Source organism: Cervus canadensis, chromosome 28 (assembly GCF_019320065.1).
Source record: "Cervus canadensis isolate Bull #8, Minnesota chromosome 28, ASM1932006v1, whole genome shotgun sequence".
In the NCBI taxonomy this organism is placed as follows: domain Eukaryota; kingdom Metazoa; phylum Chordata; class Mammalia; order Artiodactyla; family Cervidae; genus Cervus; species Cervus canadensis.
In genome coordinates, this window is record NC_057413.1 from 38,877,670 (window position 1) to 38,894,429 (window position 16,760).

The 16,760-nt window shown below is 45.8% G+C and overlaps 1 protein-coding gene across 2 annotated transcripts; it reads right to left on the bottom strand.

Moving 5' to 3' along the window:
* Positions 1-9,655: 9,655 nt before the first annotated feature.
* Positions 9,656-15,754, bottom strand: LOC122429972 (HLA class II histocompatibility antigen, DO alpha chain-like). Of its 2 annotated transcripts, none has more exons than XM_043450716.1 (5): positions 15,613-15,754; positions 11,060-11,308; positions 10,362-10,643; positions 10,156-10,266; positions 9,656-9,941 (listed from the first exon to the last, which is right to left on the bottom strand). In XM_043450716.1, exons 1-5 carry the CDS (start codon positions 15,692-15,694, stop codon positions 9,880-9,882), a joined length of 786 nt encoding a protein of 261 aa, XP_043306651.1. In that variant the 5' UTR covers positions 15,695-15,754; the 3' UTR covers positions 9,656-9,879. The 2 variants fall into 2 exon arrangements, with proteins under 2 accessions (XP_043306651.1, XP_043306652.1); XM_043450717.1 differs by having other exon boundaries at positions 10,131-10,266.
* Positions 15,755-16,760: the final 1,006 nt, after the last annotated feature.

A 16,760-nucleotide genomic window follows, 5' to 3' on the forward strand; every position in this document is an offset into this window, starting at 1 on the left:
TATTCTGTGTTTGTGTGGTTGTTTTCTTCCTGGCTTCATTTGACTTATTCCTGTATCCATTGTGTTTTCTGTAAACTAGAACTTTGAGCAAAAGGCTTTATTAGATTCAGATTAAAGATTTTTCACAGTAATTCTTCATAGGTGATGCTGTGTACTTTTCCTCTCATCAAGAAGCGTGTGATGACTGAGCTGTTGTCTCATTGCTGAAGTCAAGTTAGACCGGCGAGCTGAGGCAGTGGCTGCCAGATCTTCTCCTCTATGAAGATACATTCTCCCTTCTATCAACAGCAAACAAGCTACAGGCACGACACTTTGGCGTGATGGGACTCTCCCTTTTCCAGTCATCTGTTTCCTAACATTTAGACACTTTCCCTGAATCAATTCTCACATTAGGGTTACAAAATGCTTATTTAATCATTCTAGTATTTCCTAGCTGGCCGTCATCTGAAAGGAAGACATTTTCTCATCTAGTGTGCCATATAGTTCTTTCTGAAAAAATCAGGAAATCAGCTAGTTTCCTTTAAGTATCACTTATCTTTGTTAGGAATAGAATATCACCCCCAGTGGTCATAGAAAAGTTCTGTTGTTGTTGTTGCTTGCTTTACCTTTATTTTGATTATTATTAGGGACTTGTACATTTTTATCCATTCAGTGTGCTTACGTTGGTTATAGAAAAAAATTTTTTAAATCCTCAAATTGTCCCAAATTTGGCCAGTTGGAGCTACTTCAAGCTGGCTGCTCTTTTCTTTCATTTTTTATAAATATATTTTTGTTTTTTAAACATATTTATTTTTATTTTGCTTGCACTGGGTTTTCATGTGTCATGCAACTGAGTTGGATGTGGGATCTTAGTTCCCCAACCAGGGATCAAACCTACATCCCCTACATTGGAAGGCAGATTCTTTACCACTGGACGACGAGAGAAGTCCCTACTCTTCTTTGGATGTGATTCCAGTAGTCTTTGAGTACTTTCTTGCTTTCTGAAACAAACTTGCTTTGCATATTCCCTAATACAGGCCTGAAATAAGTCACTTCTCTAAGAAGCTCCAGTTCCTTTTATTGGGTGACGATATTACAATCTGCGTTCTAAGAATGACCATCACTCCTGAAGGACCATTGCCTCCAGGCTCTATCGCTTGCTAGAGCTAGAAAATATATATACTTGTAAATCATTAGTTTAAATTGGCCATTTCCAGTTCAAATTTAATATTAGTGTTTTAATTTAGCTACTTTTTTCTTTCTTTTTATACACTAAAAATCATGCTTCCCAAATACATTACATCAGTCAGTCCTGCATTGCTTTATCCTATAATATATATAAACATAGTTTCAAAATAATAATACAATATTACTGCTAATGATAAAACTACTGAATGACCTTCAGTGTTTTTAGTAGTTCTTTTTGTCCTTAGAATATAGTCCAGTAGGAATATACAGTATTGTTTTCTAATAGGAGTTAAAATAATTCTTGTCTCTCTGGTTCAGTCATTTATGTCTCTTTTAAATTTTAGGGGTTTCGTTTCATGTTTATAAAAATTATAGAGTACTTATATACATTATTTCCAAAGTCAGTATCCAGTTTTATCCCTGTTGCCTCAAATGCATTCCCTCTTTTCTTCCTTCCCCTCCCCATTTTTAACAATTTCTGGTTTATCCTTTCCGTGTGGTTTTTTGCAAACATCTCCCCTCTTTCTTACGCCAAGGGTAGCACATACTATATGCCTTCTTTTGCATTGATATCTTGCAATTTTTCCACTATATCCTAGGGATCCCTCCATATCAGCTCAAAGAGATCTTCCTCATTCTTTTTAACAGCTTTATGTTTCTCCACTGCGTGGATGTACCGTAACTCTTTCATCTAGTACATTCTTACTGGACATGTTTCCAGTGTTTTGCTATTAACAAACATGGCATGTCCTTTTTGAAAGGCAGAGTACTATAAACTAACAACTACATATCTATGTTTGGCATTTCCTTACCCATATTAAAATATGCTTTAGAAGAAAAAGATTACTTACACTGATTTATATTATTAACATCCTTCAGAACATTTGAGTTTCATGAACAATTTAGGAAACACCATGGTAGGTGCGCAGACTCACAGCTCTGACGGATACAAGTGTTTGGACTACTGCTTGGCACACTGGGCTCAATATGTGAAAATCTTCCCTGGTGGCTCAGATGGTCAAGAGTCTGCCTGCAATGCGGGAGACATGGGTTTGATCCCTGGGTTGGGACGACCCTCTGGAAAAGAAAATGGGTACCTACTCCGGTACTCTTGCCTGGAGAATCCCCATGGACAGAAGAGCCTTGGCGGGCTACAGTCCATGGGGTCGCAAAGTCAGACATGACAGAGACTAACCATACACGAAAGCTAATAGTGTTCAGAAAAGCAATAGTATTGATAACAGCAGAAAGTTTTTATTTATTTATTTTTTTTATTTTTATTTTTTTTTTTTAGCAGAAAGTTTTTAAATGTTTTCTTTGTCTGGGCATGTCATCAAGGAATCTGAGAGCTGAGTGGGCTACATCTCACTCTTTGGTCAGTCATCTGATCAACATGTATTGAGTAACTGCTGCGTTCCGGGCAGTATGGTGAGAACTTGTACCCGGAGCCCGAGCATACGCAGCCGGCCTGAGGGAGGGGATGACGGACCACAGGGGTCAGGCCAGGTGTCGGGAGTGGCGCTGAGGATCCAGGGGTGAGGCAGCAGGAAGTTTCAGGGGGCGGAAATGCCAGGCGGTCTTCTCTTGGGAAGAGGAAGTTGACTCAAATTTGGAGCCTCCACTGGAGGTGGAATCAAACCGCACAACACAGCCGCATCACAGAGTTAGAGGCGATGGCCAGAGACGAGGGGACGGGAGGGGAGGAGGGAGGAAGGGGCAGCTCCTCCGCGGGCCTGGCCGCTTAGAAGAGGAAAGGAAGCCTGAGAGAGACTCCATTCCAGGAGAAATGTCTGTCCACAGAGATAAACAGGTCACGTGATTGAGAAGGGCGGAAATGGGTGGTTTATTTAGCAAAGCTCACCAGGGAAACCTCTGAACTTTTACCATGGGACTTGTGAATGGATGGCAAGTTGGAAGCGTTGATGTTAAGGTCACAGGCAGGAGGATTCTAAGGCAAGAGAATGTGGCTGTAACGTCATGAAAAAAGGACGATTTCAAGGAGGTGAGGTTGGAGAGCCTTAGCCAGGAAGGAATTGAGAGTCTAAGTGAGAAAGAAAGTCTGAACAAGGGGATCTACATGAATGGCCGGCAGAAGTGGCATCTCTGCAGTAATTCCTAAACCTGGCCCTTCTTCTAGCTGGATATAAGAAGCAGAAAGTGCAAGTGACAGTCGCTCAGTCGTGTCAGACTCTGCAACCACATAGACTGTAGGCTGTCAGGCTCCTCTGTCCATGGAATTCTCCAGGCAAGAATACTGGAGTGGTAGCTATTTCCTTCTCCAGGGATCTTCAAACCTGGGTCTCTTGCATTGCAGGCAGATTCTTCACAGTCTGAGCCACCAGGGAAGTCAAGGTCCAAAAGACAAGGATGGTAAATCCTGACAAGGATGGTAAAGGGTGTTCCCAGGATGACAGCTGTCTCACTGAAGACAGTAGTTCAGACTGAAGCCAACAAAAGATTCTGGGAGGTGTTTTTTTGGGGGAGGGGGTTGATCTTTGTTTTTCTTAGCCATGCCTTGTGGCTTGCAGGATCTTAGTTCTGGGGACAAGGATTGAACCCGGCCCCTTGTCAGCAAAAGCGTGGATCAGAGGCGGTCTGGAAGTTTTATCTGACAGTAAAATGGACAACCTGAAGCAGCTGGTTGTGCTTTGAGGAAACTTGTGATTCACTAATGCTAGGTACCAAGAAAACCAATGAAAGGAAAGTCAGGCAATCATCGATCCCAGGGAGACAAAAAGCTGCCTAAGAAAGGAAGCTGGGCTGTGAACAGCCTTCACAAATTCATAATAACATAAACCCTGAACACCAACCTGGTGAAAGTTACAATATAACTACATTAAAGGAAGGGGTGCACTTGTGTGGTGTGAAGATGAAAAAAAAATTAGGTCTTCCTCTTCCATAGTGATAAGTAAAGAGAAAAGGCCTAAAGCTGAAAAATCAAGATGGAGCTAAACAAATGTGCTATTTAGAGACAGAAGGTCAGTACCAACAGAATTAGTTGAAAACAGTTGAAAAGATAATAGCAAAAGAACCAACAGACAAAGGATTAATCTCAAAAATATACAAGCAACTCCTGCAGCTCAATTCCAGAAAAATAAATGATGCAATCAAAAAATGGGCCAAAGATCTAAAGAGACATTTCTCCAAAGAAGACCTACAGATGGCTAACAAACACATGAAAAGATGCTCAACATCATTCATTATCAGAGAAATGCAAATCAAAACCACAATGAGGTAACATTACACGCCAGTCAGGATGGCTGCTATCCAAAAGTCTACAAGCAATAAATGCTGGAGAGGGTGTGGAGAAAAGGGAACCCTCTTACACTGTTGGTGGGAATGCAAACTAGTACAGCCGCTATGGAGAACAGTGTGGAGATTTCTTAAAAAACTGGAAATAGAACTGCCATATGACCCAGCAATCCCACTTCTGGGCATACACACCGAGGAAAACCAGAACTGAAAGAGACACATGTACCCCAATGTTCATTGCAGCACTGTTTATAATAGCCAGGACATGGAAGCAACCTAGATGCCCATCAGCAGACGAATGGATAAGAAAGCTGTGGTACATATACACCATGGAATATTACTCAGCCATTAAAAAGAATACATTTGAATCAGTTCTAATGAGATGGATGAAACTGGAGCCCATTTTACAGAGTGAAGTAAGCCAGAAGGATAAACACCAATACAGTATACTAACACATATATATGGAATTTAGAAAGGTGGTAACGATAACCCTATATGTAAGACAGAAAAAGAGACACAGATGTATAGAACAGACTTTTGGACTCTGTGGGAGAAGGCGAGGGTGGGATGATCTGAGAGAATAGCATTGAAACATACGTATTATCAAGTGTGAAAAAAATCACTAGCCCAGGTTGGATGCATGAGACAAGTGCTCAGGGCTGGTGCACTGGGATGACCCAGAGGGATGGGATGGGGAGGGGCGTGGGAGGGGGATTCAGGATGGGGAACACATGTAAATCCATGGCTGATTCGTGTCAATGTATGGCAAAAACCACTACAATATTGTAAAATAATTAGCCTCCAACTAATAAAAATAAATAAAAAAATACTGGGGAAAAAAGAAAAAAAAACAGTTGAAAAGGACTTCCCAGATGGTCCAGTGGTTGAGAATCTCCCTCAGTGTGGGGTATGTAGGTTGGATTCCTGGTCGGGGAACTAATAGTTCACATTCCACAAGGGCCACAACTACTGACCCAGCACACCACAACTGAGATCTGATGTAGCCAAATAAATAAAGAAGTAAAGAAATTTTTTTTTTAAGTTGAAAGTTTTCAACTCTGGGCTTCCCTCATATCTCAGTTGGTAAAGAATCCACCTGCAATGCAGGAGACCCCGGTTTGATTCCTGGGTCAGGAAGATTTGCTGGACAAGGGATAGGCTACCCACTCCAGTATTCTTGGGCTTCCCTTGTGGCTCAGCTGGTAAAGAATCCACCAGCCATGTGGGAGACCTGGGTTTGATCCCTGGGTTGAGAAGATCCCCTGGAGAAGGGAACGGCTATCCACTCCAGTATTCTGGCCTGGAGAATTCCTTGGACTGTATAGCCCATGGGGTCACAAAGAGTGGGACACAACTGAGCAACTTTCAGTTTCACTAATCAGCTCTGGGGGCAAGGACAGGATCGGAAGTGAGACAGTGACTAGAACTTTTTCAAGCAAATCTGGTAGAACTACTGGACTCTCTAAACTATGGGGATAAACTTACTTTGATAAAAATTAAAATTTTAAGAAAGCAAATTCATCAGAAGAGGAGATGTGGAGGCAGTTGGTGTAGAATTCTGCAGAGAGAGTGGCTGAGAGGAGCTTGCAGGGTGGGGTGGGGTTACAGGACAGAAAGGAGGCTTCCTGTTCTCAATATATGAAAGTTATGGTATTTTTATTACATGTGGAGGGGAACCCTGCAAAGGGGGAGAGTTTGAAAATACAGAAAAGAAGTTGCCTATCTACTCTAAAAGAGACGGAAGTCAGATAAAAAAATGCATAACAATTTTTCTTAAGAGACCAGAAGAGAAAGACTTTGAGACTAGAAAAAAAAATGTGAGTGTAAGGGCAAATACATAAATCTAAAAGATTGGGAATTGCTACATATTCCTTCCAAATTGCTTCTAGTAACTTCTGGGTAATATAGGCATAGTGAAGAAAAGCACACTTCTGGTCAAAAAATGAAACAAAAAAATTCAAGTACAGTGGATTTACTGTTTCTTTAACTACTGCTATACGGCAACGTGCTTCAGCTACACACACACACACACACACATTTTTACATATTCTTTTCCACTGTAGTTTGTCTCAGGATAGGGACTCTTGAGAATCCCTAGATTAGCAAGGAGATCAAACCAGTCCATCCTAAAGGAAATCAGTCCTGGATATTCATTGGAAGGACTGATGCTGAAGCTAAAACTCCAATACTTTGGCCACCTGATGTGAAGAGCTGACTTATTAGAAAAGACCCTGATGCTGGGAAAGATTGAAGGCAGGAGAAGGGGACGACAGAGGATGAGATGGTTGGATGGCATCACCGACTCGATGGACATGAGTTTGAGTAAGCTCCGGGAGATGGTGATGGACAGGGAGGCCTGGCGTGCTGCAGTCCTTGGGGTTGCAAAGAGTTGGACACGACTGAGCGACTGAACAACAACAAAAATTGAGTTTCGCTCCTTGTGCCATGTCCATATATAAAAGCTCACATCTGCTGACCCCATTCTCCCACTCCTTCCTCCCCCAAACACACGCCCCCTTGGCGGCCACCTGTCTGTTCCAAAGAGGACAATTTTAACAACTTTATTAAACATTAGGACAGAGAGCAGAAAAACACTTTTCCAAGGATGCATCAAGTTTTAAGTAAAAGATCAACAGAGATCAGGGCACGATGGAGACAGACACCTCTCACGGTGTCTTCCGAGACCCTCTTCTTTCTCTGAGACCAACCTGATTCCTCACCCCAGAGGTGGGCGCCAGCCATCATGTTTGTACCATGGGATCTGATCGCCTTGGGCCGGCGTGGACACTTTCCCTAAGTTTGGGGAATCGTTTGTTTTTTCAAAAACTTTAAATTGTGACTGAGAGACACAGTCTCCGTGGGGGGCTAGAGCCGAGGGGACATACACACACAGGATCCACAGGATCGACAGGTCGGCTGAAAAGGACAGTCAGTCCTCACCGAGAGAACACGGCTGACGCGCCCAGGAACCTAGAGAGCAGGGCTCCTGGCCAGAGAGGGCCGGGCGCTGGGCTCTGCGGCCTCTTCAGTTCTGAGTTCTGCCCACTGCGGGCCTGACTCAAACCCACCCTTGGGTTCTGGGCACCACTCCGGCATCTTTATAGCAAATAACCTCTCTTGTGTCTGTAATTATTCTAATAGAGTTTCCGTGACTGACGGGCAAACAAAAATCACACCTAGGACAACCCTCCCTCACTCCCACCGAAGTCCTCTTCTGGCCTTTGATTCCCCACCTCACGCTCTCCCGGGAAGTCCACAGAGTCCCCATAATCTCTTGGTTTCTTTCTTTTCCAGGACAAAATGCTCACAATTCCAAATCCTCTCTTGTCCCTACATATCTGTATTACGCTCAGCTTCTTTTTTGGAAGAGGGCTGTGCCACCTGGCACGTGACAGCTTAGTTCCCCAACCAGGGATCAAACCCACATCCCCTGCGTTGGAAGGGCAGAGTCTTAACCACAAGACCACCAGGGAAGTCCCTTGCTCAACTTCTATGCCCTAAAAGGCTCAGGTTTTCCAGAAAGTCTTCCCGAATCACTCAGACCACAGGGATCCCCTTTCCGACGACCTCCGATGGCACCAGCCAGTCTCCATTCCCAGACCCCAGCCTGGGGCCAGAACAGCTTCGTCAGCGCCATCTGGAGCATGTTCAAAATTACAGAGTCCCTGTCACCACTCTCTCCACCCCAGAGACACTCATTCAGTAGATCTGGGAGTAGCCTGTACTCATCAAAAGACTCCCAAGTGATTCTTCTGTGTATTCAGTTTGAAAACCACCAATCTGTACCACTCATTTGGTACCTGATATAATAGCTCAGTTGGTAAAGAATCTGCCTGTAATGAAGGAGACCCCGGTTTGATTCCTGGGTTGGGAAGATCCGCTGGAGAAGGGATAGGCTATCCACTCCAGTATTCTTGGGCTTCCCTTGTGGCTCAGCTGGTAAAGAATCTGCCTGCAAAGTGGGAGACCTGGGTTCAATACCTGGGTTGGGAAGATCCCTTGGGGAAGGGAAAGGCTACCCACTTCAGTATTCTTGCCTGGAGAATTCCATGAATTGTATAGTCCATGGGGTGGCAAAGAGACAGACACGATTGAGCGACTTTCACTTCACTTCATAAACTACTTTGTAGAGTTAGCTATTGCTTTGGGTGTATTTTAAATTTTGTTCACCGTAAACTAGAACCTTCTACGTGCACACTGTCGCTTCAGTCATGTCCGACTCTTTGCGACCCTGTGGACCGTAGCCTGCCAAGCTCCTCTGTCCGTGAAATTCTCCAGGCAATAACACAGGAGTGGATTGCCATGCCCTCCTCCAGGGAATCTTCCGGAACCAGGGATTGAACCTGCGTCTCTTATGTCTCCTGTATTATGCAGGCACGTTCTTTACCACTAGCGCCACCTGGGAAGCCGTAGGCCACAGATTTAGAGAGGATTCAGACGGATCTCTCCTAGACCTCCCTTCTCACAGCTACCTTGAAAGGTAGTAGATCAGTACTCTCTACAGGCCTACCTGATGTGATGGACCTCAGACGGAGGATGTGGCCATCCTACCCAAGCCTTGGCTGCTATTTGTCATGCATGGAACGCTATCAAATGCCGGAAAAGGAGATGGCGTCTAGGCCACAGCTGGATACCAATGGCCTCTTCATGACGGTAAATCTGGGTAAGAGTGAAATTTCTGTGAATGTTCCCTCGCCTGGCATCCTTCAGAACTGTCATCGGTTGGGGGAGTTACAAAGAACAGAATACTCTGCATCCCTTTGGGGGCAAATCTGAATTCAGGATATAAAGTTCATGACGTCCGTGTGAAATGGTCCATTCACAAGTGACCCACAAGGGGCCCCACACTGATGAGTCAGATGGAGCAGGACATAGCTAGATTGGCCCGTGAATGAATGCCAGTCCCCAGGAGCAGGTCATGCTCAATGGCCATCACCAGAAATCCCCTCTTCCAGACCCTAGGGTCCTTTGCTCAATCCCTTCAGTCATATCCGACTCTTTGTGACCCTATGGACTGTAGCCCACCAGGCTCCTCTGTCCACAGGGATTCTCCAGGCAAGAATACTGAATTGGGTTGCCATGCCCTTCTCCAGGGGATCGTCCCAATCCAGGGATCAAATCCACATCTCCTGTACTGCAGGCAGATTCTTTATTCACTGAGCCACCTGGAGGCCCCCTAGTGTCCCTTACCCCCTTAGAGAATTGGCTAAGGCCTGGGAAGATGGACACTGTGCAAACATTGTTTAAAAGTTTACTGCTGCTGGCCAGGGCTTTGGGTAGACCAATAAAGTGTATGTGTGTGTGTGTTGGGGCTGGGAAAGGGAGCTCATTGGTTCCCCACAAGTCCCTGCCATGAGTATGGGGGCCAAAAAGGAGGAGACTTATAGGACAGGGGTTGATCCCATTCAAAGTCAGCATGATGAACTTGGTGGAGTCTGGCACTGAGCAGGCAAGGGCCGTCAGAAACTTGCCAGAAAGCTGAACGGTGTCTCACACTTGCTTCTCTCAGAAGGGCCATCACCTAAAGTAGCAAAAACCACATGGTCAAGGTTGAAGCTCACAATTCTGGGTCCTTCCTCTGCCCGCTTCCCTCAAACCTGACCCCCTCGCCTCCCCTCTGCTCGTCCCTGCCCGCCTCCCCAAATCTCTCATCCTCCACCCCCATCCTGTGCAGAGGCCCCAGCTTCCTCCCCCCAGACCCCCGGTGCACCTGGGGGCGCTGGACAGGCACGTGCCTGTGATGATGAGGGTGATGCCCACGAGGAAGCCCCCCAGGCCGAGGGCCAGGCCGAGGGCACAGACCAGAGTCCCTGTGGTGTCAGGCAGCGGGGTGGGCACCTGGGGCTCTGGGAGAGAAAGGGAGGGTCAGGGGGTCCCGCAGAGGGACTCAGGGTGAAGGATGCACAGGTCTGAGGCGGGTGGCCGGAAGGGGGCTGCGTACCCCAGTGCTGAAAGATCGGCTGGTCCAGGCCCCAGTGCTCCACCTTGCAGTCATAGAAGTCGTCCGCCAAGGGCACAAAGGTCAAGTAGTGGAACTTGCGGAATGAGTGGTCAGGCTGGGCGTAGAAGCCGGTCTGAGTCACGCCCTGGGTGACGGGCTGGCCATTGCGCAGCCAGCTGACGTTGATGACCGGGGGGAAGATGTTGTCCACGATGCAGATGAGGACGTTGGGCTGGCCCAGCTGCACGAGAGACTTGGGCAGCACGGCCACTCTAGGGGGCACTAGGAGGAAGCAGGCCTTGAATCCCACAGGAACAGGCCTCTAGCTGGGGCCTTGTCAGGGATGGATGGAGGGGTGCTTCCTGGTATTTGCCTTCTGAGAGCAGTGGATGCTCTGGGCTGGTGACACTGAGGCAGAAGTGGGGACAGAGGGACAGGAGACTGAAGGGGCGGGGTGGGGGGCCCAGGGTGAGCGGTATCTGCCAGGTGGGAGGGGTCATTCCTAGAGGAAGAGGCTGTTAAAGGAATCTGAGGAGATCTAGAACCTCCTGGGAAAGAAAGGGGTTGAGAACAACAGTCTCAGATTTTGAGAGTGGGGCCGGGGAGCCGACAGAAGCCTGAGGGGTGGGGCAGAGGCTTCTCTGAACCTCCTCTGCTTGCTGGGAGCCTGGGGGGCGGGCAGGGGAAAGGGCCAGTACCGTTGGGGGCTCTGGTGCGGTTGGAGCGCTTCACCAAGTCCTCCAGATGCACTTTGATCATCGCGATACTGAACAGGCCGTTCTGCGGGTCAAAGTAGGCGAAGTCGCCAAATTCAGGCAGACGCCACACAGCCTCCCTCTTCTTCAGGTCCACAGAGAACAGCTGTTCTCCATCGAAATCATAGGTGAACTGACCCGCACCATCATAGGACTGGTAGAAGGCTGGTCCGTAGGAGCCCATGTGGTCAGCTGTGTTGGGTGAGTTCAGGGTCAGGGGAGAAAAGAAAAGGTACCAGCTCTCATCCATCAGGTGTGATGGGCTGAGTCTCTGAGCTGTGCCCCATCAAGAGTCCTGTTCTGACACTGAGCTGGTCCCTGGGGAGCGGAGGAGTTGCTGAGGGTTGGAAGGGAGAGGATGGAGGCACTGGCCAGCACAGAGGCAAGGGTTCAGCCCGGCACACTGGGCTGGAAGAAGAGAGGCCACCTAAACTCAGGCTTGTGACCCCAGAGTTAAATCTTGACTCTGATTGCCGGTCCCAGTGGGGTCTTGTGAGATGAGAAGAGTAGGGGTGGGATGAGGAGAAACTAACTTAGGTTAAGAGCACCCATGGAATGCAAGGATTCTTCAATATATGCAAATCAATCAGTGTGATACACCATATTAACAAATTGAAAGATAAAAACCATATGATCATCTCAATAGATGCAGAAAAAGCTTTTGACAAAATTCAGCACACATTTGTGACAAAAACTCTTCAAAAAATGGGCATAGAAGGAACGTACCTCAACATAGCAAAGGCCACATATGAAAAGTCCACAGCAAACATTATTCTCAATGGTGAAAAACTAAAAGCATTCCCCCTAAGATCAGGAGCAATGTGAGGGTGTCCTCTCTCACCACTATTATTCAACATAGTTGTGGAAGTTCTAGTTACAACAACTGGAGAAGAAAAAGAAATGAAAGGAATCCAGACCAGAAAAGAAGTAAAACTCTCATTGTTTGCAGATGACATAATACTATACATGGGAAACCCAAAAGAAACTATTAGAGCTAATCAGTGTATTCAGCAAAGTCGTGGGATACAAGGTCAATACACAGAAATCAGTTGCATTTCTATATACTAACAATGAAAAAATCAGAAAGAGAAATTAAGGAATCAATCCCTTTCACCATTGCAACAAAAAGAACAAAATATCTAGGAATAAACCTATCTAAGGAGACAAAAGAACTGTATATGGAAAATTATAAGACACTGATGAAAGAAATCAAAGATGGCATAAACAGATGGAAAGATACTTCATGTTCCTGGGTAGGAAGACTCAATATTGTAAAAATGACTATACTACCAACTGCAATCTACAGATTCAATCCAATGCCTATCAAATTACCAATGGCATTTTTCACAGAACTAGAACAAAAAAAAAATCTCAAAATTTGTATAGAGACATAAAAGACCCCAAACAGCCAAAGTACTCTCGAGATAGAAGAATGAAGTTGGAAGAATCAATCTTTCTGACTTCAGACTATACTACAAAGCTACAGTCATCAAGACAGTATGGTACTGCACAAAAACAGAAATATATACCAGGGGAACAACATAGAAAGCACAGAGAGAAAGCCCAAGTACCTACGGGTACCTTATTTTTGACAAAGGAGAGAAGAATATACAATGGGGCAAAGATAGCCTCTTCAATAAGTGGTGCTGGGAAAACTGGACAGCTACGTGCAAAAGAATGAAATTACAACACTTCCTAACACCATACACAAAGATAAACTCAAAATGGATTAAAAGCATAAATGTAAGACCAGAAGCTATAAAACTCTTAGAGGAAAATATAGGCAGAACACTCAATGATATAAGTCAAAGCAGGATTTTCCATGACCCACCTCCTAGAGTAATGGAAATAAAAATAAACAAATGGGACCTAACTAAACATAAAAGCTTTTGCACAGCAAAGGAAACTACAAACAAGGTGAAAAGACAGCCCTCAGAATGGGAGAAAATAATAGCAAATGAAACAACTGACAAATAATTTCCAAAATATACAAGCAGCTCATACAACTCAATACCAGAAAAACAAACAACCCAATCAAAAAGTGGGAAAAAAAGACCTAAACAGACATTTATCCAAAGAAGACATACAGATGGCCAACAAACACATGAAAAGATGCTCAACATCCCTCATTATTAGAGAAATGCAAATCAAAACCACAATGAGATATCACCTCACACCAGTCAGAATGGCCATCATCAAAAAGTCTACAAACAATAAATGCTGGAGAGGGTGTGGAGAAAAGGGAACACTCTTGCACTGTTGGTGGGAATGTAAATTGATACAGCCACTATGGAAGATGGTATGGAGATTCCTTTAAAAACCAGGAATAAAACCACCATATGACCCATCAATCCCACTCCTAGGCATATACCCTGAGAAAACCAAAATTGAAAAAGACACATGTATCCCAATGTTCATTGCAGCACTATTTACGATAGCTAGAACATGGACTCAACCTAGATGCCCATTGACAGATGAATGGATAAAGAAGTTGTGGTACATATACACATATACACAATGGAATATTACTCAGCCATAAAAAGGAACACATTTGAGTCAGTTCTAAAGAGGTGGACCAACCTAGAGCCTCTTATACAGAGTGAAGTAAGTCAGAAAGAGAAATATAAATATTGTATATTGACGCATGTATATGGACTCTAAGAAGATGGTACTGATAACTTTATTTTCAGGGCAGCAATGGAGAAACAGAAAGAGCGGACCCATGGACACAGGGAGGAGGAGGGAGAGGGTGAGGTATACGGAGAGGATATCATGGAAACTTACAATAGCATATGTAAAACACATGGCCAGTGGGGATTTGCTATATGACTCAAGGAACTCAAACAGGGGCTCTGTGGCTATCTAGAAGCGTGGGATGGGGAGGGAGGTGGGAGGGGGTTTCAGAAGGGAGGGGACATGGGTGTACCTATGGCTGGTTCTTGTTGATGTATGACAGAAAACCACAAAATTCTGTAAAGCAATTTTCCTTCAACTGAGCAACTGCACTGAACTGAATTATCCTTCAATTAAAAAAAAAAAAAAAAGAGCATCCATGGAACTGTGGGCACAGAGATGCAGTGTAAGTGGGTGTGAGGGAAAACAGGAGATGGCTGTCAGGAGTAAGAATCAAGATTTGTGACCCCGAGGCCAGAAGGATAGGAAAAGGCAGCCCAAGGTATTGCAGAGAACAGTGGAAAAGGAATTCGAAGTTCAAAGTTCTGTCCCATCTCTTCTGCTCAGAGCATTATGATCAAATGTGTCTCTTAACATGAATGAGGCTCAGCTTTCTAGAAATTAGGGTTTAGGTGACTGTGGATAAGATGGCTTGATAATCCTATGAAATAAATTGCACAGCAGTCATGAGAAACTAGTGTGTGGTCAGTACGATACCAGGCCCCAAGGGAATACAGACAAACCAGCTGTGGACCCTGCAGACAAGGAGTTCATGAACAGAGCAGGATAAAGACATAAACATCTCTCTGTTGACCTGGTTAAAAAAAATATGGTACTAGAACTGGAGGTGAATGGGCACATTTCAAACCAGGAAGTTCTACAGAAATCAGGATGCTGGGACTTCCTTGCCAGTCCAGTGGTTAAGACTCCATGCTTCCAAAAATAAAAAGACTCCATGCTTCCAATGCAGGGGAGGCAGGTTTGATCCTTGGTCAGGGAACTAAGATTGCACATGCTGTGCATCTTGGTCACAAAATTTTTAAAATATAAAAAAAAAAAAAAAAAGATGGAGTTCCTTGGTTGTACAGTGGATAAGAATCCACCGGCCAATGCGGGGGACACGGGTTTGATCCCAGTCTGGGGAAATTCCATGCCATGGAGCAGCGAAGCTGGCACACTGCAGCTGCCGAGCCCGGGCACCCTCGAGCCTGTGCCCCACAACAAGGGCGGCCAGGGCCCCCGCAGCTAGAGAGCAGCCTGGCTTGCTGCAGCTAGAGAAAGCCTATGCACAGCACTGAAGACCCAGCACAACCAAATAAAATAAATAAATAAAAGTTGTTTTAAAACCATCAGGACGCTGGGCAGCAAGATGGCGGTTTGGGTCTCAGAGAGGGGGCAGGGGACTTCCTTGGTGGTCCAGTGGTTAAGAATTCACCTTTCAGGGCAGGGGTTACAAGTTCGATCCCTGGCCAGGGCGGAGCTAAGAGCCTACATACCTCACAGCCAAAAAACAAAAACATAAAACAGAAGCAATGTCGTAACAAATTCAATGAAGACTTTAAAAATGGTCCACGTTAAAAAAAAATCTAAAAAACGAGAGGACGGAGGGAGGAACAGGAGGCACCAGAGCATGGCTGGTGTGGCCAGGCTGAGCCTGTATTTTAGGTCCAGGACAGACCGGACAGAGGTGAGAGGGATGGGCAATCTCTTGGCAAGGAAGTTGCCAAAAGCCAGCGGAGAGGAACCGCTCACACTCTGTACCATCTCAAGGGTAACCCTGCGCCCGTAATCTCCTCTCCTCACCCAGCGCCCTCAGCACTCACCCTTGATGGCCCCAACTTCCCGGGGGCTCAGGAGGGTCATCAAAGTGTGCAGTCCCAGGACCAGCCTCCCCCTGAGGACCATTGCCCTCTGGTGCTTTAACCAGATATGTCCCGCTGGCTTGGTGTCCGGGGTAAGGGAAGAAGGTGGAGGTAAAAAGGAAGAAAACAGATTCTGGGGTGGGGTGGGGAGCCCCCTGCTGTGTTCAGCCAATCAGGGAAATTCTCTCAGTTGGGGTAGCTGTTGCTGGGGGAAGATGCGGAGGAAAGCGCCTGGGTGAGAAGATGGAAGAGTGTAACTGGGCCCACGTGCCCCGGGGAGGCTGGTCCACAGGAAAGTCAGGAGGGGTGGGAGGGGCTGAGACCCACGGCTCCTACATCCTCCAAGAGGGTACCCTCTGAAGGCAGAGAGAAGGCCATCTGAGCGCAAATCCTCTTTGATCTGTGGGGTAGGGGCTCCTACCTATCTTGTAAGTTTTTGTGGACCAATTTGGAGTTGAAAAATAGAATAAATATGGGGGTTCCTTGGCGGCCCAGTGGTTAAGACTCTGAACTCCCACTGTAGGGGACGTGGGTCCGATCCCTGGCAGGGAACTAAGATCCCACAAGCCATCCGGCATAGCCAAGAAAAAAAAGAATTACTAAGAAATTTTAAAAGGGAAATGTTGGATACACAATAGAAAAAAATATTTAGAGGCTTTAAATCATGTTTAAAATTATTACTTTATTTCATTATGTGAGGGAAAATGTATCATTGTTAGAGATGTTTAGAGTAAAAAAGAACTCCAGCAGGCTGTTCTGAGGAGAGCAGAGAGTGCTGGGTGGCCTCCATGAATTCGTTCAGGTCCCCTGTGCCCCCATCTCAGACTGAAGGTTGACCTGTATGGACCAAATCACCCTTATTTTTGGCTTCTAACTGGGCTCAGCCAACAGGAGGCATGGGGTGCCCAGGTGGCACATTGGCAAAGAATCCGCCTGCCAGTGCAGAAGATGCAAGAGACTCGGGTTCGATCCCTGGATGGGGAAGATCCCCTGGAGAAGGAAATGGCAACACACTCCAGTATCCTTGTCTTGAAAATTCCATGGACAAAGGAGCCTGGCAGGCTACAATCTATGGGGTTGCAAAGAGTCAGACACGACTGATCATACAC

Coding starts and splice junctions, on each gene's coding strand:
- LOC122429972 (XM_043450716.1), bottom strand. CDS start 15,694: ATGGTCCTCAGGGGGAGGCTGGTCCTGGGACTGCACACTTTGATGACC. Junction 10,644..11,059: donor CCGCACCAGAGCCCCCAACG/GTACTGGCCCTT, acceptor GCTTCCTCCTAG/TGCCCCCTAGAGTGGCCGTG. Junction 10,267..10,361: donor GCCGATCTTTCAGCACTGGG/GTACGCAGCCCC, acceptor TTTCTCTCCCAG/AGCCCCAGGTGCCCACCCCG.